The sequence below is a fragment of the Notolepis coatsorum genome, assembly GCF_963971535.1.
Source record: "Notolepis coatsorum genome assembly, chromosome: 1".
In the NCBI taxonomy this organism is placed as follows: domain Eukaryota; kingdom Metazoa; phylum Chordata; class Actinopteri; order Aulopiformes; family Paralepididae; genus Notolepis; species Notolepis coatsorum.
This window is the reverse complement of record NC_140165.1, coordinates 82,501,296-82,525,202: the sequence shown is the minus strand read 5'-3', so window position 1 is coordinate 82,525,202 and position 23,907 is coordinate 82,501,296. Positions and strand designations below refer to the sequence as shown.

The 23,907-nt window shown below is 42.0% G+C and overlaps 1 protein-coding gene across 1 annotated transcript in view; it reads left to right on the top strand.

Moving 5' to 3' along the window:
- Window positions 1–23,907, top strand: part of nfxl1 (nuclear transcription factor, X-box binding-like 1) — a 111,544-nt gene that overhangs the window by 36,028 nt on the left and 51,609 nt on the right. The window contains 1 exon segment of the mRNA XM_084334054.1: window positions 1,361–1,451. Coding sequence (XP_084190180.1) covers window positions 1,361–1,451 — 91 coding nt within the window.

Below are 23,907 nucleotides of genomic sequence, written 5' to 3'. Positions count from 1 at the left end.
GAGACCAGTGTAGAAGGAAGGTGGGTACGAGAGAGAGAGAGAGAGAGAGAGAGAGAGAGAGAGAGAGAGAGAGAGAGAGAGACCAGTGTAGAGGAAGGTGGGTACGAGACAGAGAGAGAGAGAGAGAGAGAGAGAGAGAGAGAGAGAGAGAGAGAGAGAGAGAGACCAGTGTAGGAGGAAGGTGGGTACGAGAGAGACAGAGAGAGAGCAAGAGAGAGAGAGAGAGAGAGAGAGAGAGAGACCAGTGTAGAGGAAGGTGGGTACGAGACAGAGAGAGAGAGAGAGAGAGATACCAGTGTAGAGGAAGGTGGGTACGAGACGGAGAGAGAGAGACACCAGTGTAGAGGAAGGTGGGTACGAGACAGAGAGAGAGAGAGACGCAGAGAGCGACAACCCGTTTACTGTGGTGATATTTGAAGCTTGGCTGACGTGGGAGCAGCAAAACATCCCGATTATCCTAGTTTTAATTTCACTCTCTGGCCGTCTGTAGTGTGGTAGTGAAAGGGTTAACCGTATGCGGTGTGGCAGTTCAAGGGTAAACCTTCTGTAGTGTGGCAGTGCAAGGGTAAACCTTCTGTAGTGTGGTAGTGAAAGGGTTAACCTTCTGTAGTGTGGTAGTGAAATGGTAAACCTTCTATAGTGGTAGTGAAATGGTAAACCTTCTGTAGTGTGGTAGTGAAATGGTAAACCTTCTGTAGTGTGGCAGTGCAAGGGTTAACCTTCTGTAGTGTGGTAGTGAAATGGTAAACCTTCTGTAGTGTGGTAGTGAAATGGTAAACCTTCTGTAGTGTGGCAGTGCAAGGGTTAACCTTCTGTAGTGTGGTAGTGAAAGGGTTAACCTTCTGTAGTGTGGTAGTGAAAGGGTTAAACGTCTGTAGTGTGGTAGTGAAAGGGTAAACCTTCTGTAGTGTGGCAGTGCAATGGTTAACATTATGTGGTGTGGCAGTGCAAGGGTTAACCTTCTGTAGTGTGGTAGTGAAAGGGTTAACCTTCTGTAGTGTGGTAGTGAAAGGGTTAACCTTCTGTAGTGTGGTGGTGAAAGGGTTAAACGTCTGTAGTGTGGTAGTGAAAGGGTTAAACATCTGTAGTGTGGTAGTGAAAGGGTTAAACGTCTGTAGTGTGGTAGTGAAAGGGTTAAACATTCCCTGTTAAACATTCCTCCTATAGGGAAGTGAAAGGGACGTTTTTATTTTATTTTATAAATAAATATTCCTGTCCACTTGATACCTACTTGCACACTATAGGCAAATTGTGTACATACATGCCCAAATGCACTTGGTAGAGGTCTGCACTCTACTGAGTCCATTCTTCTAGTTTAAACTCATTTTCCCATGATGCCTTGTGTTTCCTGCTCCCACAGTGTTGCCCCGGCAACTGTCCCCCGTGTGACCAGAGCTGTGGGCGGACCCTGGGCTGCCGCAACCACAAATGTCCCTCTGTGTGTCACCAAGGTAACACACATGCACACACACACATACACACACACACACACGTCATACACACACATACACGTCATACACACACATCACATATACACACACGTCACACGCACACACACACACATCCACACACACACACACACACACACACATACAGAAACACACAGACACACACCATGGTTTCTGCTTCTGCTAGAAGAGGTAAATACTTCCACAGGACATTATGATGTATATTTAAATGGGGCGGCTACGTGGCGTAGTGGGCAAGGCGCTCGCCACGAAATCTGGAGACGCTGGGCTTGCCTGTTCGAGCCCAGCGCTCCACATTGCTTTCAGTTTAGCTGGTCGTTCATACTAATACACATTGGCCGTATTAGGGGGTGGGAAACTGATGGGTGGGGATCGGGCGTTGTGGACAGCGACTCCTACAGGTCGGTTGGTGCGCCTGCGCAGTAGAATCAGGAAGTGTCGGCGGCAGCGTGAGCCTCCCACGCGTTACTCCTCGCCACTGAGAGATCGAGCTGCGCAGGTGAAAAGATGAGACTGCTGTTACCTCAAGTACCGGAGGGGACTTGTGCTATGTATGACTTAGTCCACATTGCAGCCGGCTTGTGGGAGGCAAGAAACAGCGTTCGTGACAGGGGAGGGTTGAATTGGATGATACGAAATTGGGATGGGAGAAAATATAGAAAATGGGAGAAAAAGTGGATAAAAAAAAATTATGTATATTTAAATATGTCCGACTTCAACAGACTTAAACGAATTAATTAAAAAAAGGTAATTACTGGCTGACAGACTCTGTTCACGATTTTAACCAAGGCTTCTGAGAAAGTCAAGAGATCTGGATTTATACTGACGAGTTATAGATTGAAAAGTAATAAGAAAAGGTCTGAGACCTTGAACACAACGACTGATAACGACACAAGCTTTAGCGCAACATATTGTGGATGACTGTAAACCAAGATTAACAATATACAAGATTAACAATATACAGGATTACCAAAGTGATGTTGGTCACAAGGTGTTGGGGTTTGTTATTATTGGAGTTTGTTGGGGTTTATGTATTATTATTAGTGTTACATTCACAAAACACTCATCGACACACACTCACACTTACACACATAAACATACACACATAAACACACTTACAGGCACACACTCTCACACTTACACACATAAACATACAAACACACTCACAGGCTCACACTTACACACATAAACATACACACACAAACACACTCACAGGCACACACTCTCGCACTTACACACATAAACATACACATACAAACACACTCACAGGCACACACTCTCGCACTTACACACATAAACATACACATACAAACACACTTACAGGCACACACTCTCGCACTTACACACATAAACATACACATACAAACACACTTACAGGCACACACTCTCGCACTTACACACATACAGATGCTGTGAATTAGAGTGTGCCCACTGCCCTGCCATTTGCCGTTGTCGGATCTGTTACTGGTTTATGCGCACAATAACAACACTCAGCCAGTAGGGGGCACTCAGGTTACATCTATGTAGCCATATGATTTTGACTTTTGTCTCTCCTGACTGGAGTGGACTTGAGGACTATTGGTGATGTTCACAGCACTTACAAATGGTAAATATGAATAAATAGTGTTTCTAGATCTGCTGGTACTGTTTAACGTTATGATTAAAGCAGGGATTATTAAGCAGCAGTGTTGTAGCCAACCTCGTATTGAAAATGCCAGGAGCTCACTCGGACCTGGTTTATGTTTATGTTTATTAGGATCCCCATTAGTCATCACCAACGTGTTGACTATTCTTCCTGGGGTCCGCACAGATATACACATACAAATATGAAACATTCAGTTCAGTATAAATCAGTCATATATCACATACATAATCAATACAAAATAAAACAAAAGAAGGTCATAGGTGAATCCATTTCACCATACCTTTAAAACAAAGTAAGAAGTTTGGATAACATGGCTGCCTGCAGCTACACTCATGCATGGCGTTTATTGATTTCCTTCCGCATTATGGCTCCCTTTAAGTTTCTTTTTTAAACTGTCCTTTAGGGCTGGGCGATATGGCCTAAAAATAAAATCCCAGATAATTTTTTTTTAAATCCGATTTACGATTTTAATCGATTTCTTTCTCTTGAGATCTAAAAAAAAAATAAAAATAAAAAACGTTCACCAATCTTCACTTAAAAATATTTTTATAATTATATATATATATATATATATATATATATATATATATATATATATATATATATAATTATAAAAACAAATAAAAGGTGCCTCTTGATCATCAAACAAGAATGAATTTCCCTATTGGGATTAATAAAGTGCAAATCTAACTTTCACCAAATATCACTTTTTGTAAAATAAAAGGTGACTCTTGAAAAAAAAACGTTTATTTTTTATTTTTCGATTGTAGTTTTTCAAAATCGTCCCACATCATTAATTCGAATTATCGATAATATCGATTAATCGCCCAGCCCTACTGTCCTTGTTTTCCGTTCGTATGATATGTATTGGGATCCTATTCCAATATGTTATGGCTCTATACATTGCAGTTTTCTTGAGAGCATTGGTTCTAGGCAGAGGTAGGGTAAAGCGACTACTTGAAGCATGTCTGATATTATGGTCATGTCTATCATCATTGGTGGATAAAAGCATAGAATACAATTGAGTGGGTTTAAGGTACAAATGTTCTTTAAAAACCAAATCAAACTGCATGCTAATCTCTCGTCCACCCTCATCCACGACAGCATGCATTCCCTCCACACTATTCCTTATAGAGCAGTGAAGAGTGAGACCTGTCAACCTTATTGTACTGTAAATATCAATGCATTTCAGTGTGGGGGGGACTATATTGGTCGTTGTTAATTTGATTCGGAAAGGTGACGACAGATTGAGGCGAGGTGAATAAACAAGTAGTGAGGTGCAAGTTCTGCCTTAATGTAATCTTATAATTTATACAATCTTGTTCGTATAATTATGAAAGAGCAGCGATTCACTTTTGTCCCATTTGTCAGGACACAGCCATGAGCGGTCGCAAATTCCTGAGCTCCCGGAGCCCTCGTCAATACAGCAAACAAAAGAGATTTTGCGCACATTTTCTCCTCGTTATGTTTTGGATAACGGATTCGTACCTCTACTCAACGATGAAGCATAACAAGACAGAAGAGGAGAGAAGAGCAAAAATAGAAAAGGAGGTACACAGCGACTTTTATTTCCAAAACGGCACGGAACATAAGCACCTGGCCGTGGGGACAGCGACCGTTCACGCAACATTAACGGCCAATCCTGAAAGAAAGAACAGACCCCCGAATGGCAGAATGGACCGAAAGACCTTTTTGTCCCTTATCCTGCTACTCTCGGGAGACATTCATCTAAACCCAGGCCCGGTCTTGACCAGAACTCAGGCGAGAAGACTTGGTCTGGCAGCGCAAGAAGCGAGGGAGGTTACCATCGCGACCAATATCAACAACTCAACCTGTGGCTACATCCACCGCGCGGACGGCAACTCTTCCCAAATGACGCCGCAGCAGACGAGCACACGTGAGGCAGAGACGAGAGGAGGTGAACCGAGGGTCGAAACCATGACGACCATCCCGACGCGGGATTTAAACATCTCGACGCCCGATAGCCGGCTAGCCAGCGGAGCTAACGGCGAAAACATCCAGGAACAAAGGACTCTGGACCGAGTCCTTTGTTGTACCAGCACGGCGCGGGTCCCGACACCCCCCTCCCCCCTTCCCACCCACGTCAACAAAGCCCCCCCAACCGGCAACCCCACAGCAGCACCAGAAGACCATTACCTGGAACTCGAAGACATCAATAACACAGCTAATAAAAACGGACTACACATCTTTCACCTTAATGTAAACAGCATTAAGCATAAGCTGGATGAATTAAGAAACCTGTTTATGAGCGGTAAGGTAGACATAATATGCTTTACTGAAACTAAACTTGATCCATCTGTAACAGACCCTGAAATAGAAATAGAGAACTATACTATAGTCCGTAATGACAGAAACCAGTATGGAGGTGGTGTTTGTATGTACATACATAAGGACACCAAATTCATTACCCGTACTGACCTTCATCATGAGACAATTGAAACCGTATGGGTGGAAATTTTATTTGAAAGGGCAAAATCTGTTCTAGTCGGCACAATATACAGACCGCCAGATCAAACTGGTTTTTATGATACTCTGGATGTGTGCTTAGCTGGAGCTGAGGATGCGGAAAAAATTCTTATTGGGGATTGGAACACGGATATGCAACAAAAAAATGCACCCGTCTTCAAATCCTTCAATAGGTTTTGTGATCTGCACGGCCTCAGCCAACTAATCACCCAACCCACAAGGATATGTGAATCAACTCAGACTACCATTGACCTCATACTGACCTCTGACAAGTCCAAGATCTCCAGTAAAGGGGTTATAGCATGCGGGTTAAGTGATCATTACATGATATTCTGTACCCGCAAAAAGCTAAAACTAAAGGCTGGCTGTCACAAAACAGTCACATCTAGAGACCTCAAAACCTACTCTAGCGAGGCCTTTAACCTTGAACTGGAGAGTCTGGACTGGTCAGATGAACTCAATGGTACACTGGTTGAAGAAACTTGGCTTGGCTTCAAAACCAAATTTTCATCAATACTAAACAAAATGGCCCCCCTAAGAACCACCAGGGTAAAAAATCGCGCTGAGCCATGGATGCACACTGAAATACTGACCGCTATGAAAGCCAGAGACAAAAAATGCTCTGAGTTTCGTAAAAGTCAGTCAAAGCTTACCAAAAGCACGAGCAGTGAACTCCAAGACCACGTGACTGAACTCAAACTAGAAAGAAACAGACTAAGAAATGACGTAAACTCCATGATCAAAACTGCTAAAAAAAATTTCATCAATGACAAAACCGAGGAAAACAAAAATAAACCACGTGAACTTTGGAAATTACTCAACAATCAACTAGGCTGCAGTAAAAAACTCAAAACCAGGTTCTCAAACATAAACATAAAGACGGACAACACGCTCATCACAGACAAGCTGGATGTAGCCAATTACTTAAACACTTTCTTCACAAACATAGCCACAACACTGGTAAACAAACTACCCTCCCACTCAGGGCAGTATGGGGTAGAACACATAGTAGCATACTACATGAACCTAGGCGTCCACAAAGACGACTTCAAACTGGAAATAGTAACTACAGATGAGGTACTCAAAAAACTGAGCGCCCTCCAACCAAACAAGGCCACTGGCCATGACAACATCCCCTCCAAATTCCTCAGAGACTCAGCAGCAGCCATCACCCCAGTCATCACACACATAATAAACCTCTCCATAAAACAGGGACACGTCCCCAAGGACTTCAAAATTGCGAGAGTAACACCCCTGCACAAAAAGGGCAGCAAATTAGACCCGGGTAACTACCGCCCTGTTTCTATCCTTACATCCATCTCGAAAGTCATGGAAAAAATAGTATACGAACAGATCGAAAAGTACCTCGCGGAAAAAAATCTAATCTACGAATTCCAATCTGGCTTCAGAACATCCCACTCCACTGACACATGCCTTCTCTACTTGAACGACCACATCAAACAAGAGGTGGACGCGGGCAAATACTGCGGCATGGTCATGCTGGACCTACAAAAGGCCTTCGACACTGTCAATCACACCATTCTGATTGACAAGCTAAAAGCAATTGGTTTTGATAGTTTATCAGTGAGCTGGATACAATCCTACCTGGAGGGGAGGGAACAGATGGTGGAAGTAAACGGTACCCTATCCCCCCCCCTCACAGTGAGCTGTGGTGTTCCACAAGGAAGCATACTAGGACCGCTACTATTCCTAATTTATGCAAATGACATGTCGTCAGCTTGTGACTGCAACTTGTTCCTGTTTGCGGACGACTCAGCCCTGCTGGTCTCTGACAAGAACAAGTTACAGGTTGAAAAAGCCCTCAGCTCGGAACTAGGCAAAATCTGCATATGGCTCGCCGACAACAAACTATCATTACACATGGGCAAAACAGAGTCCATTCTCTTCGGTTCAAATAACAAACTCAGCAAGACCGACGGCTTCTCGGTTACAGTGGGTGACAATATTATCACAAGGAAAGATGAAATTACCTACCTGGGTTCCATCCTAGAGGCTAATCTTTCCTGTGACAAAATGGCATCCAATGTAATAAAAAAAGTCAACCAACGAACGCGATTCTTGTACCGGATCTCCTCTCTGGTAAACAAGAATACCCTGAAGACTCTAGCAGGAGCACTCATTCAAGGGTACTACGACTATGCTTGCACCTCATGGTACCAAAGCACCTCAAAGGCACTAAAAAACAAATTACAAACATCTCAAAACAAGCTAGTCAGACTACTACTTGACCTGACTCCTAGAACCCACCTCACCCCTGCCCACTTTGACAACCTAGGATGGCTTAGAGTAGACGACAGAGTACAGCAACTTGCAATGGGCCTGGTCTACAAGATACACTACGCGACCAAGGTACCCATGTACATGTCAAAATACTTCCCAAAGGTCAGTGAATACCACGATCACAACACCAGAGGGAGCTCCACAAATCATGTAAAACCCAGATTCGGCTCAAACAAGGGACTAAACACGTTTCGCAATTATGCCACATCAATGTGGAACGCCCTGCCTAAAGCTGTAAAGGAATGTGAATCACTACCCACCTTCAAAAACACTCTCAAAAAACACCTACGTGAGACTGCAATTCGAAACTGGCCCCTACAAATGTCCTAACCTAGTTGTACAGTAAATGACCAAGTAAGGCTTTGTCAATATTCCAATGTACAGTGTAAAATGTGTGTGTGTCCCCTACCCAACCCCCCCCCCCCCCCCCCCCCACCTCCAATGTACAGCCCTCACCCAACCCCACCCCACCAACCTCCTCCAATGTACAGTTTCTACGCCAAATGTATATACACTCCTTTTCTGGACACTTTTGTATCACAAACAGTACTGTTTTTGCAAATCTGATATGTCATAAATGTATAGATGTAGCAGTACTGTCTATCTGTATGTCATGTATGTCATATATGTTATGATGAATTGAAAATGGGGGACCCTGGTGTAAACAAGACGAACGTCTTTCTCTGGTCTGCATCCCCTTAACAATTGTATGTATTGAGATGTACTGTACTGTACCCATTCTGCAATCTGTTAATAAACTTTTCAATCAATCAATCAAAACTGCGCCAGTCTACTCTGTTGCTCTTTTATAATCACAGGTAGAGCTGGTATTTATCAGGGGTTAAATTAAGAATCAAGAGCTTGATAACTCTTTGACATATTAAATCCATAATTGTAAACCATTCTGTCTGTTTGTACCTGTCGTGGACTAGAGAGAGAAAGTGTCTCCATCTCTATCACATGCGCTATCTCTCCACTCGCTCCAACCCCCCCCCCCCCCCCCCCCCCTCTCTCGCTGTGTTGTCTTCCCAGATCGCGGTCTCTCTCTTTTTTCTCAAACTAGAAACGCCAAGGAAATCATTCAAATAAGCTTTGTTTTTATTTGACACAAAAACTATTTAAAACCAAGATGAATTTCCCTATTGGGTTTGAAGTGCAAACCTAACTTTCACCAATCTTCACTTAAAAAAAAGAAATATTATATATATATATATATATATATATATATATATATATATATATATAAAAAGGTTACTCTTGATCAAACAAAGATGAATGTCCCTATTGGGATTAATAGTGCAATAACTCATGATACAGATGTTGCTTGGTCTCATTATGATACAGATGTTGCTTGGTCTCATCATGATACAGATGTTGCTTGGTGGTCTCATCATGATACAGATGTTGCTTGGTCTCATCATGATACAGATGTTGCTTGGTGGTCTCATCATGATACAGATGTTGCTTGGTCTCATCATGATACAGATGTTGCTTGGTCTCATTATGATACAGATGTTGCTTGGTGGTCTCATCATGATACAGATGTTGCTTGGTCTCATCATGATACAGATGTTGCTTGGTGGTCTCATTATGATACAGATGTTGCTTGGTGGTCTCATTATGATACAGATGTTGCTTGGTCTCATCATGATACAGATGTTGCTTGGTCTCATCATGATACAGATGTTACTTGGTGGTCTCATCATGATACAGATGTTGCTTGGTCTCATCATGATACAGATGTTACTTGGTCTCATCATGATACAGATGTTACTTGGTCTCATCATGATACAGATGTTGCTTGGATGTTGCTTGGTCTCATCATGATACAGATGTTGCTTGGTCTCATCATGATACAGATGTTGCTTGGTCTCATCATGATACAGATGTTGCTTGGTCTCATCATGATACAGATGTTGCTTGGTCTCATCATGATACAGATGTTACTTGGTGGTCTCATCATGATACAGATGTTACTTGGTGGTCTCATCATGATACAGATGTTGCTTGGTGGTCTCATCATGATACAGATGTTGCTTGGTCTCATCATGATACAGATGTTGCTTGGTCTCATCATGATACAGATGTTGCTTGGTCTCATCATGATACAGATGTTACTTGGTGGTCTCATCATGATACAGATGTTGCTTGGTCTCATCATGATACAGATGTTACTTGGTCTCATCATGATACAGATGTTACTTGGTCTCATCATGATACAGATGTTGCTTGGATGTTGCTTGGTCTCATCATGATACAGATGTTGCTTGGTCTCATCATGATACAGATGTTGCTTGGTCTCATCATGATACAGATGTTGCTTGGTCTCATCATGATACAGATGTTGCTTGGTCTCATCATGATACAGATGTTGCTTGGTCTCATCATGATACAGATGTTACTTGGTGGTCTCATCATGATACAGATGTTGCTTGGTGGTCTCATCATGATACAGATGTTGCTTGGTCTCATCATGATACAGATGTTGCTTGGTCTCATCATGATACAGATGTTGCTTGGTCTCATCATGATACAGATGTTGCTTGGTCTCATGATAGAGATGTTGCTTGGTCTCATCATGATACAGATGTTGCTTGGTGGTCTCATCATGATACAGATGTTGATTGGTCTCATCATGATACAGATGTTGCTTGGTGGTCTCATCATGATACAGATGTTGCTTGGTCTTATCATGATACAGATGTTGCTTGGTCTCATCATGATACAGATGTTGCTTGGTCTCATCACGATACAGATGTTGCTTGGTGGTCTCATCATGATACAGATGTTGCTTGGTCTCATCATGATACAGATGTTGCTTGGTGGTCTCATCATGATACAGATGTTGCTTGGTCTCATCATGATACAGATGTTGCTTGGTCTCATCATGATACAGATGTTGCTTGGTGGTCTCATCATGATACAGATGTTGCTTGGTCTCATCATGATACAGATGTTGCTTGGTCTCATCATGATACAGATGTTACTTGGTCTCATTATGATACAGATGTTGCTTGGTCTCATCATGATACAGATGTTGCTTGGTCTCATCACGATACAGATGTTACTTGGTCTCATCATGATACAGATGTTGCTTGGTGGTCTCATCATGATACAGATGTTACTTGGTATCATCATGATACAGATGTTGCTTGGTCTCATCACGATACAGATGTTGCTTGGTCTCATTATGATACAGATGTTACTTGGTCTCATCATGATACAGATGTTGCTTGGTGGTCTCATCACGATACAGATGTTGCTTGGTCTCATCACGATACAGATGTTGCTTGGTCTCATCACGATACAGATGTTGCTTGGTCTCATCACGATACAGATGTTGCTTGGTCTCATCACGATACAGATGTTGCTTGGTCTCATCACGATACAGATGTTGCTTGGTCTCATCATGATACAGATGTTGCTTGGTGATCTCATCATGATACAGATGTTGCTTGGTCTCATCATGATACAGATGTTGCTTGGTGGTCTCATCATGATACAGATGTTGCTTGGTCTCATCATGATACAGATGTTGCTTGGTCTCATCATGATACAGATGTTGCTTGGTCTCATCACGATACAGATGTTGCTTGGTGGTCTCATCATGATACAGATGTTGCTTGGTCTCATCATGATACAGATGTTGCTTGGTCTCATCATGATACAGATGTTGCTTGGTCTCATCATGATACAGATGTTGCTTGGTCTCATCATGATACAGATGTTGCTTGGTCTCATCACAATACAGATGTTGCTTGGTGGTCTCATCACAATACAGATGTTACTTGGTCTCATCATGATACAGATGTTGCTTGGTCTCATCATGATACAGATGTTGCTTGGTGGTCTCATCATGATACAGATGTTGCTTGGTCTCATCATGATACAGATGTTGCTTGGTGGTCTCATCATGATACAGATGTTGCTTGGTCTCATTATGATACAGATGTTGCTTGGTCTCATCATGATACAGATGTTGCTTGGTCTCATCATGATACAGATGTTACTTGGTCTCATCATGATACAGATGTTGCTTGGTGGTCTCATCATGATACAGATGTTGCTTGGTGGTCTCATCATGATACAGATGTTGCTTGGTCTCATCACGATACAGATGTTGCTTGGTGGTCTCATCATGATACAGATGTTGCTTGGTGGTCTCATCATGATACAGATGTTACTTGGTCTCATCATGATACAGATGTTGCTTGGTGGTCTCATCATGATACAGATGTTGCTTGGTGGTCTCATCATGATACAGATGTTACTTGGTCTCATCATGATACAGATGTTGCTTGGTGGTCTCATCATGATACAGATGTTGCTTGGTGGTCTCATCATTATACAGATGTTGCTTGGTCTCATCACGATACAGATGTTGCTTGGTGGTCTCATCACGATACAGATGTTGCTTGGTGGTCTCATCACGATACAGATGTTGCGTGGTCTCATCACGATACAGATGTTGCTTGGTCTCATCATGATACAGATGTTGCTTGGTCTCATCATGATACAGATGTTGCTTGGTCTCATCTCCCCAAGTTGCTCTGTGCTCCGCTTGTCATCATGCCTTTACAAGCGTTGGATGATACGGATACAGTTAACCTGACTACATGATATAATAATAATAATAATAATAATAATAATAATAATAATAATAATAGCTTACATGTTTTATATCTAATACAATTATTTGCAACGTCAGAAGCATTTCCTAGCAGGTAACAAGATGAGTTAACCTACAAATACGAGACCTGACAGCATAATTATGATGTAAAGAAGATATTTGCTGGGATAAAATTATTATTATCTCTTTATTGGGGTTTTCAATTATTTCCAGTGACAATCCAGTTCCCAATCCCCCTCCTATCCCTCCCTCCCTTCCCTACATCAGAAAATACAACAGGTAGAGTACAAAATAATCAATAAATCAAAACAAAACTGAAAAGACCATAAGAAAATGTGTGTGTGTTCGTTCATGGCCACGTGCATGGCACTCCATCTGTGAATTAGTTATCATTGTCTTCCGGAACCACCTAAAGTCTTCACATAATCAAGAAAATGCATCCATGTCTTATTGTTTTTCAATTAACCCCTTAAAGAAAACCTAATATTTTCCAGCCTGATACAATGTAGTACATCTTTAATCCATCCGGGATAAACATTTTTAATGGATAGATGTTTATATATTTACAGTACAATGAGATTGACTGATAGCCAGCCTGCCCACAGGCTTTGCGCCTCCTGGTGGCAGATAACAGAACAGCACTTTCACAAGAAATTACATTCAGATCAACACGAGATCACAGCTTGAGCGCCGCCTATTGCCGCCAGTAGAATGGAGCTAGGAAAACGGCTCCATCTGTACACACTCACAGACACACTCTCACACTTCCACACACTCACAGACACACTCTCACACTTACAGACACACACTCACAGATGCACACTCACAGATGCACACTCTCACGCTTACACACATGGACACACACTCACAGACGCACACTCTCACGCTTACACACACATTCTCTCTCAATCACACACACTTCAGATTAGTGTCACATTCTCTACATAAATACACATGTACGCACACAGGTTAGTGTCACATTGAGGACACGTACACACACACATGCACTTGAGATTAGCGTCAGCCAGAAGAGTTGTGATTGGCTGAGAGTCACAGCTGGAGGTCAGGGGTCATATACTGGAATGTTCAGACCCACAACACCTTATAGAGACAGAGATAGCTATAGCGACATATAGGGATGGGTACCTTTCACATTTGAACCGATCATACGGTACCGGTACCTGTGAATCGATACCGGTACCCAACGGTACCTTTTTTCGGTACTTTAGTCTAAAACATTTGTATTTACCTACCTCAGTCGTAAAAAAAAATCCAAACTTCAAATAACTACAATTTCGACCGTTTTCGGCTTGACATTGCTCTGACTGCTTTGTTGTTGAATCAAGTCAAATCCTAGGTAAGCATATATTGTGCGTGTGAACGTTAACATGAAAAGAAAAAAGGTAAAACAAATTAAAATAAAAATTCTCTGTATCTCACTTGAATCGATACTCGGTAGTACCGACGTGTTTCGGTTCGGTATCTTAAAAGTACCGAATTCGGTACCCATCCCTAGCGACATAGATAGATATAGAGACAGAGAGACACACATAGAGAGATAATAGAGACAGAGAGACACACACAGAGAGCTAGAGAGATATATAGAGAGAGACCCACACACACACAGAGATAGAGAGAGATACAGAGAGATATAGAGAGAGCGAGACAGACAGACAGCGAGAGAGACACAGAGAGAGAGACACACACAGAGATAGAGAGAGATATAGAGAGACACATAGAGAGACACAGAGAGAGACACAGAGAGAGACACACAGAGAGATAGAGAGAGATGTATAGAGACACAGAGAGAGATAGAGAGAGAGGGACACACACACAGAGACAGAGAGAGATAGAGAGAGCAAGACAGACAGACAGCAAGAGAGACACAGAGAGGGAGATGGATCAAGACAGACAGACAGAGGGAGTGTTCTGGTCACACAGCCCCTGGTGTGATTTCCATGTCTAAGGGAAAACGTTGACCTGTAGGTCCTGGACCTACTATTAATTAATCAACTCAGAGAGAGAGAGAGAGAGAGAGAGACATTTACCAAAGGAATAGTGTATCTGTGTTACTTCCTGTGTTTTGTTTAGCCCATAACCGATAACTTCCTGGGTCTATTGTTCCCATTGGACCATAAAAGATAATTTATTCGTCTCCGGATTGCCTGAAAAGATAAGGGATAAATTCATGCATTTGGCCGTCAGCTGATTGATTGGCTTGACCTTTGTGGGGAGCGGGGAAGAGATAGGGAGTCGTGCCCAGTGACAGGGGGAAAGGTTTCAGCGTGACACAGGAAGCACGGGTCATCAGTTAAACTATATTAATGAGCTTTGAGCCGTGTGTGTGTGTGTGTGTGTGTGTGTGTGTGTGTGTGGGTGTGTGGGTGGGTGGGTGGGTGGGTGGGTGGGTGGGTGGGCAGGCGGGCGTGTAAAGGCCAGGTAGATATGTTTGGTATATAAATGGCAGTAAACAGACAGAAAGCTGAAGGTTAAGCAAAATCCTATCAGCTGCTCCCTGATCAGACATCAGCATGTTTTCACAGAGCATGACGACTCTATACCAGTAACTTGCTGTCTGTTGTTTATATCCTGGATGGAGGGAAGCTCACATGTCTTAACGTCTTCAAACAGCGCCTTCAGACAGTGTGTGAATTGTGGGTTGGAGTTTAACTTATTATAGTGTAATTTTAAGAGCGCTGCTCTGTTGTAATTCAAAACTGAACTTTGTTGAGAGCGATGCACTGCTCTGTTGTTAAGTTGTGAGCGACACACTGCTCTGTTGTTCTATAAGGTAATTTAGAACTGTACTTTGTAAAGAAACTCAAAGTTTTAAGATCGATGCACTGCTCTGTTGTATGTTATAACTTTGTAAAGAAACTCAAAGTATTAACACATTGGTTGCCAGCAGGGGGTGCGCTATTTATCGCTTGAGTGCCAGCGCTTTAGTCAATGAGAGGACGGGGATATTTGCGAACGCATAAATCTTAAAGGTGACATGCATTATAAATGTCTTTTTTCAGTGTCTAGCATTGTATTATAGTAATAGGAGTTAGTATCAATGTGTTTGTGTCTCTAAATACCATATTGGCGGATTGCCGTCATCCAGGTCATTCATTTCCTGGTCGAAAAAATCAGGTAATTCTGATTTGACTCTCATGGTGATGTCACGTGGCGAGGATGGAGCGGATAGTGATCCGATTGGCTCTGTGGTTGTAGCGCACCAAACAGGGTTTGACAGAGCGAGCGAGAGAGAGAATCAGATAGACCCTCGCGACAGAGCACACACGCGCGTCGCGCTGTCGTCTCTCGGTCTGTCTCTCTCTCTCCCCCTCTCTATCTCTCTCTCCCCCTCTCTATCTCTCTCTCCCCCTCTCTATCTCTCTCTCTCGATTCGGGAGCATAACTTCTAACGCCCCGTCTATAGCTGTGCGCGCGGCACAGTGGAAGACTTCCTCAAACGGGAGAGGCAGAGAGAGAAAGAGAAGGGGACCTGCGTACACAGTGCTCTCTCTCTCTCTCTCTCTTTCTCTTTCTCTTTCTCTTTCTCTTTCTCTTTCTCTTTCTCTTTCTCTTTCTCTCTCTCTCTCTCTCTCTCTCTCTCTCTCTCTCTCTCTCTCTCGCTCTCTCTCTCTCTCTCTCTCTCTCTCTCTCTCTCTCTCTGCCACTCGCAGACTGTGTGGATGACTGTCACTGAAAGTGCTTATGGGCGGAGCCCAGCCAATAACAGGCTGAAATCTTGAGGCTGGAAAATGATGCTTTTGAGTACTCCATTAGAAATATAAAACAATGTTTTTTTTTTTAAATAAACCTTACAGATGTCTTCCATAGACTCACATGAATTGTGTAAAGTTGCCCAAATAGTGCTAGGAATAGCAATGCAGGTCCCCTTTAAATTATGGCTATGTGTCTAATACAACCATCGCTTATCAATGACTTGCTTGCAGTCAACATGTACGAAACGGATTGTTTTTTTCATCAGTACATTTCCGTTTTATACCGTTTTGAATACGAGTATAGTTTTCAAGATTTCTAGTGATTCCAGAAAAATCCGCGAAAATAGCCCTTTACTGGACTACACAAAACACGTCTACATTTTTCGGCCTATTTATGAATCGTTTTCAAATAAACACTAGATTATCGATAGTATATGTGTACTTATGCACGCTAGAGAAGCGGGTTGAAAAATCGATTATCTATGCCCTGCCTGGCGCTAACGTTACGCACGCACACATACACACATATGAGACACGTTGTGAAATCTGTGAAAAAACATCTGATTACCCCAAGACTGGTAAAATAAAGTCCTTACCTCACATCAGATGTTCTGCAAAAAGATGAATCCAATTCCTGATCGCCATTCCAAATATCGATCGCGTTTATTGATCCAACATTAGACCTCGAAACAGATAATCCACGCTGCTTTCGGTTGCCTCAATGAATGCAATAGTCTCAGGTTACATGGCTCAGAAGTAAAATGTGGAATCCGGAGTTTTTTTTCTCATGCATTTTCATTGACTCCAATCCAATGGGTGCAATACCATCCGGGAGACGATAGGGGGCGGTATTTGCCCTTTTCGAGATCAGAGCCAGTCCCAATGATAACATGAGGCTGGATGGATGAAAAATGAATGGATATCGCTAATAAAATAAATAACAAGATTCTCGTCATTGGCACTCAACGCATGGCGGCCAACAACGAGATATCTCGTTTCTGGCACCCAATGTGTTAACACTTTCGCGGCCACTGGGATCCGTCTAATCTCACTCTATAAGGCCAGCTTATCATAACAACCTTTCATTGTGCGTGAGGCTGTTTGTAGAGCTAAATCTATACTTTATATTATTGCTATCTGTCCATTGTCATTGTCAATTGACACTATAAACCGTCCCTTCAATATGCCTTAAATAAAAAAAAAATTCATCAATACGTTCCCAATTTATAGCGTTGTGAATATGAACTATATACCGCAATGTTCTAGGGCAGGGGTCTCAAACTCGCGGCCCGCGGGCCAATTGTGGCCCGCTGGATGATATTTTGTGGCCCCCTACTTGACATCAAAGTTAAAAATATATATATATATTATATATATATATATTTTTTTATGTTGTGGGACTTGTACAGCACTTTGTTCAACTTTGTCAGTGCTGTAAAGTTTAAACCTTTTTAAATCTTAGACAAACAAAACACTTTGCATTCATGAAATATTGTAAGCCGTCATTTGAGGCTTTATAAAAGCAGCACAATGAACACAAATCTGTCAGTGGCGAGTCCGACCTCATCTTAAATAACAAACAGCATTGCTTGTTGTAGTTAACAAAGCAAGGCAAAGTTGATTTAGCAAAACAAAAAAAAATCATATATATATAATATTTGATGCGGCCCAGCCTCACCCAGACTCTACCTCCAGCGGCCCCCAGGTAAATTGAGTTTGAGACCCCTGTTCTAGGGTATTTCCTGGAAGGCGCGATACACGTTAAATCGAATGGTGTTTCGGCTATACACAAGTAGAGCTAAAAATCTAAATGCATTTTATCGGTATCATGGTCTACCATGAATGCATGCAAGTGGGGGGGGGGGGGAGACGTCGTTTCTGATTATTGATTACCAATAACGGCATTAGCCTCATTCGCTGATCGGCTGGTTGGCTATCAAAGCAAGGCAAGATACAAGAGTTTTATTTGTCACGGCATACAAACACGCATTGATAAACACACATTACTTATAGACAGTCAATATGGATTTAGATCGAATCATTCAACGTCATTGGCACTAATGGACCTAGTAGAAGAACTGACAAGCATAATTGATAATAAGAAGTTTGCAATAGGGGTCTTCATAGATCTGAAGAAGGCGTTTGACACTATAAATCATGATATTCTGCTACTAAAATTGGAAAGGTATGGGATCAGAGGAGTAGGGCTCAATTGGTTAAAGAGTTACTTGGAACAAAGACAACAGTTTGTGCAGTTGGGGGAGTACAGGTCCACTCAGTCAAACATAATCTGTGGTGTGCCGCAAGGGTCAATTCTGGGCCCGAAACTATTCGTACTGTATGAAATATTGAAAAATGTAATTTTTGCTGACAATACAAATGTCTTCTGTGAGGGAGAGAACTTCCAAATGCTTTTAAAGAATGTCGCAGCTGAGCTAACCAAGCTGAAAGTGTGGTTTGATGTAAATAAATTATCATTAAATATAAAAAAAAACAAATTCATGATATTTGGTAAACGTGATATACAAGTAAATACACCGGTGGAACTAATGATTGATAGTATTAAACTGGAGAGGGTATTTGAGAATACATTTCTGGGGGTGATAATAGACCACAAACTCAACTGGAAACCTCATATCAAATATGTCAAGACTAAATTGGCACGGCGTGTTGGTGTTCTATGCAAGATAAAACACATTCTAAACCAAAAAACACTATACACTGTACTGTACACTCTTCCTACCATTATGAGCTACTGTGCGGAGGTGTGGGGTAATACCTACAAAAGCACTCTACAGCCAATATGCACTAGGGCTGCAACTAATGACTATTTTGGTAGTCGACTAATCTGCCGATTATTTTTTCGATTAGTCGACTAATCGAAAACCAATGTAAACAAATTTTTTTTTTTTTTTTTTTTTTTTTTTTTAAACTACCTATCTTTGTGAAAGTGGCTTCTCAGCTCTGGTCCAGCTGAAGACAGAGCAGAGGAACAGATTGGACATTGAGCATGACCTCAGAGTTGCTTGTCTACCATCACCCCAGACTTTGAGACTCTTGTCAGGACCAAACAACAACATCATAACATGATGATCCCATAGCAAATTAAAATAATGACTCATGAAACATTTGAATTTGGATCTTGCAACTTTAAATGAAATGTATTTGAAATGTTGAAGTCAAGAATACAGTCAGTCAGTGCATTGAGTCAAGTGCAATCACTCATAACAACTTAAGATAAATAAATTAAATAATACAAAATTGGAAGTGTAGTGCACTGTACTTTAAGTTTAAATAACTAAAATAATAATAAGAAAAAAGAAATAACTAGCAGCAGCATCTGCCCCCAGCACCACGGCTGATGGGGCTGTAACTTGGTCCACGACCAGGAGGGGAGGGTGACGTACACTACTGAGTACTGACGTCGTGGAACAGCTGTAGGGGGAGACAGGGATGAGTCAGATCAGACAGACTTCTAGGTCTTTTGTTTGCTGGGTGTGAGAGGAGTCCGTGTGTGTGTGTAATTGTGTATGTGTGTGTGTCTTACTCTGATCGCTGTGTGAGAGTGAGAGGAGTGTGTGTACTGTACTGTGTAATTTGTGTATGTGTGTGTCTTACTCTGATCGCTGTGTGTGAGTGAGAGGAGTATGTGTGTGTGTCTTACTCTGATCGCTGTGTGTGAGTGAGAGGAGTATGTGTGTGTGTCTTACTCTGATCGCTGTGTGTGAGTGAGAGGAGTGCGTGTGTAACTGTGTAATGTATTGTGTGTCTGTCTGTCTGATGATCATCATCTCCTGCAGGGGAACACAGTACACCAATTTCTTTAAATTGCAGTGAGTGCGAGCATATCGACATGCTCTGTACTTTAAATAACTACTAAAATAATAATATTAAAAAAAGAAATAACTAGCAGCAGCATCTGCCCCCAGCACCACGGCTGATGGGGCTGTAACTTGGTCCAGGACCAGGAGAGAAGGGTGACGTACTGACGTCGTGGAACAGCTGTAGGGGGAGAGGGGGATGACATGAGTCAGATCAGACAGACTTCTAGGTCTTTTGTTTGCTGTGTGTGAGAGGAGTCTGTGTGTGTGTGTATGTGTGTGACAGACAGTGGTGGTATTGGTGGTGTATGTTAGTAGTGGTGGTGGTATTGGTGGAGTTAGTAGTGGTGGTATTGGTGGTGTTAGTAGTGGTGGTGGTGGTGTTAGTAGTGGTGGTGGTGGTGTTAGTAGTGGTGGTGGTGTTAGTAGTGGTGGTGTTAGTAGTGGTGGTGGTGTTAGTAGTGGTGGTGGTGTTAGTAGTGGTGGTGTTAGTAGTGGTGGTATTGGTGGTGTTAGTAGTGGTGGTGTTAGTAGTGGTGGTGGTGTTAGTAGTGGTGGTGGTGGTGGTGTTAGTAGTGGTGGTATTGGTGGTGTTAGTACTGGTGGTGTTAGTAGTGGTGGTGGTGTTAGTAGTGGTGGTATTGGTGGTGTTAGTAGTGGTGGTGGTGGTGTTAGTAGTGGTGGTGTGGTGTTAGTAGTGGTGGTGGTGTTAGTAGTGGTGGTATTGGTGGTGGTGTTAGTACGTGTCTTACTCTGATCGCTGTGTGTGAGTGAGAGGAGTGTGTATGTGTCCAATGTGTGTGTGTCTTACTCTGATCACTGTGAGTGAGAGGAGTGCGTGTGTGTGTGTAATTATAATGTATTGTGTGTGTCTGTCTGATCATCATCATCTCCTGCAGGGGAACACAGTACACCATTTACAATTTCTGATGCCAGCAGCCAGCAGGACATTGGCGCCATTGTCATGAACAACCGCCACAAGCTTGCTTGGAGGGATCTCAAACCTTTCCACAGCCTGCTCAATCCATGTAGCAATGTTGGTCCCAGTGTGCCGTTCTTCGAGTGGCATGGTTGTGAGGCAGAAGCTATTGAGCTTCCAGTCATCACTTATAAAGTGACAGGTGATGCCAAGATATGCCTCTGTCGCAACACTGGTCCAGGCATCAGTTGTCAGGGCAATCTTGTTCTTGTTTGCTTTAAGAGCAATTTTAACCTTAGCAAAAGTATCTTCATACTTTCTCTCCATGAGCTTTGTAAAATGAGTTCTGGAAGGTAAGGTGTAACCTGAATGGAATGTTATGTGGTGACCATCTGCTTAAAGCCCTCATCTTCAACCATCGATAATGGTCTCATGTCTTTAACAAGCATGGTGAGGATGCTCTCTGTGAAGACTCCAGCCATTTGAGGGGTGCATGAGCCTCTCTTCAGGACAAACTCATCCACACGTGTTTGCTTTGCCCTACAATAGAAAGAGAACAAAAAAAACAGAAAGCTGTATTAATATCATCAGAATTTGTAGGCTATAGTATCAGACTATCAGTTTATTTTTATTAATTATAGTCAGCCTTATATATACCTAGGCTAGAAGTAATAATATTGAGATGCAATATCTATGTTTTCCCACTAGAGGGAGTTATCGCTTAAGGGATATTATTTTGTGGACTACAGACAGAGTGACTACAGATATATACGTGAGGTATTTCCGTATCCGGTTGGTCGGCATAACAAACTAAACTAAAAGTGAAGCAGCGCCAGCAACGCTGTAACCTCACCTGTACTAACTACTAAGCATGGCGCTGTTTAACGTTACTTACAACATACAGCAGCAGCGCAGCCTCTATAAGCCTCAGCAATAGAGTTCGCATAGCAAGCATTATATCCATATCCATGAGTGGTTCTGTTTTCCAACGTAAAAAATACAATACTATGGCTAACTACTCTAGAACTTACACATGTTCCGACGACGTCACCGTGGCTCCGGGGTGCTTTCGTTTTAGATGTTCGTGCATCGCCGTGGTGCTGCTGTGAAATGCCAATTCCACCTTGCATAATCGGCATTTAACAGTTTTCTTCGGTTTGTCATCTGTAAAGAATTCCCACACCTTTGATGCCCTCGGTCTCGCTTTTTTTAATTCATCTCCTCCGTCTTTCTCTCTCCCTTCCGCCATCTCATCTCCTCTGTCTTTCTCTCTCCCTTCCGCCATCGTTCATTCTTTCTTCTGAAGTGAAGTTCTTACCTGCAGGCTGCGCCGTTAAGTACCAGAATGCACTGCAGTCAGACAATGGAAACTATACTGCCCCCAGCAGTTCCTGTAGTGCATTGCAGTTACAAATGAACATTTGCGCATTGCAGTTACTTATTATTAATTGTTATTGTTATTGTTTTTAATGACTAATCGACGCAACAATATCTCGTCGATGATTTTTCATAATCGACATTGTCGATTATGTCGACTAATCGTTGCAGCCCTAATATGCACCATGCAAAAAAAAGCAATAAGAATAATCAACAATGTAGGATATTATGAACACACCAATAACTTATTTATAAAGCTACAAGCATTGAAATGTATGGACCTAGTGGATTACAAAACTGCCCTCATTGTATACAAAGCCAGATATAAACTAATCCCAGGCAACATTCAAAAATGGTTCAGAGACAGGGAAGGAGAATATAACTTAAGAGGGAGAGGGAATCTTAAACAACCAATGGTAAACACCACGCTGAAAAGCATGTGCATATCGGTGTGTGGAGTGAAGTTGTGGAATAATTTACCCGAATACATCAAACTGAGTAAACATGTGGCACGATTTAAAAAGCAGCTAAAAAAATACACATTGGAAAAATACAGAAATGAGTATTGAGGATAAACAAAGTTATGTTATATTGTGTATGTAGTGCTGTCAAGTGAATCAAGTTTTTTTTTCTTGTAATCTTTTAATATAAGTAAAAGTATATTCTATATTGTAATACACTAAATTATGTTATATCTAGTCAAATTAATGGAAGAACAAATATAAATGTAAGGGGGTAGGGATCAATAAGCTTAGCTTCCCTCTACTCCTTTTTTGGACATGTCTGCTAACCAAACACATTGCTCTTGACCTTTTGTTTATAATTCCTTATTTTTTTCTTTTTTTAATGTTTTTTTAATTTGTTGCTATGATTGTTTGGTTAGACGGAACAAGATATCGTGAGTTGTTTGGAGAAATATGGAGAATAACATGTCCAAAAATAAACGTTTTCATTCATTCATTCATTCATACAGGTATACAGTGAAATGCGGGGGGTCTCGCCCGCAACGATGTGCATAATACAATAGTAATAATGATGATCAGCATGTAATTTACGTGAAAAAGCTCTTACCGTGGGCCGGTTGGATCCCAACAAGGATTTCCCAGTTATCGATTGCCATCTGGTAGATCGATATATCCATTGGCTGATGCTATATTCCTTTACTGCATACTGAATTCAGCGTCCCAAAAAGTATTCCAGGCTACATGCTACAGGCATAGCTTCAGGCTAACAGGAAAATTCACTGCAAGATGAAAAAAAACTTCATCCGTTCTGCCACAGGGAACACTGCATTATCGAGAAAGCGCCCCTATGAGGATCTGGCCGGTAATGCACTTTTCCGAATCCCAAGAGTAGGGTAAATCTGCAGTGCCGCTCGGTGACATTGAGTAGGTTATTAAAATGGAATAAAAGCCAAAACAACCATACCACGTATATATACATGGTTGGCCCTCAAGCGTTGGATCTGAAACACGTATATATATACGTGGTTGGCCACGAATGTGTTAAGAGCGATGCACTGCTCTGTTGTTCTATTAAGTGTTT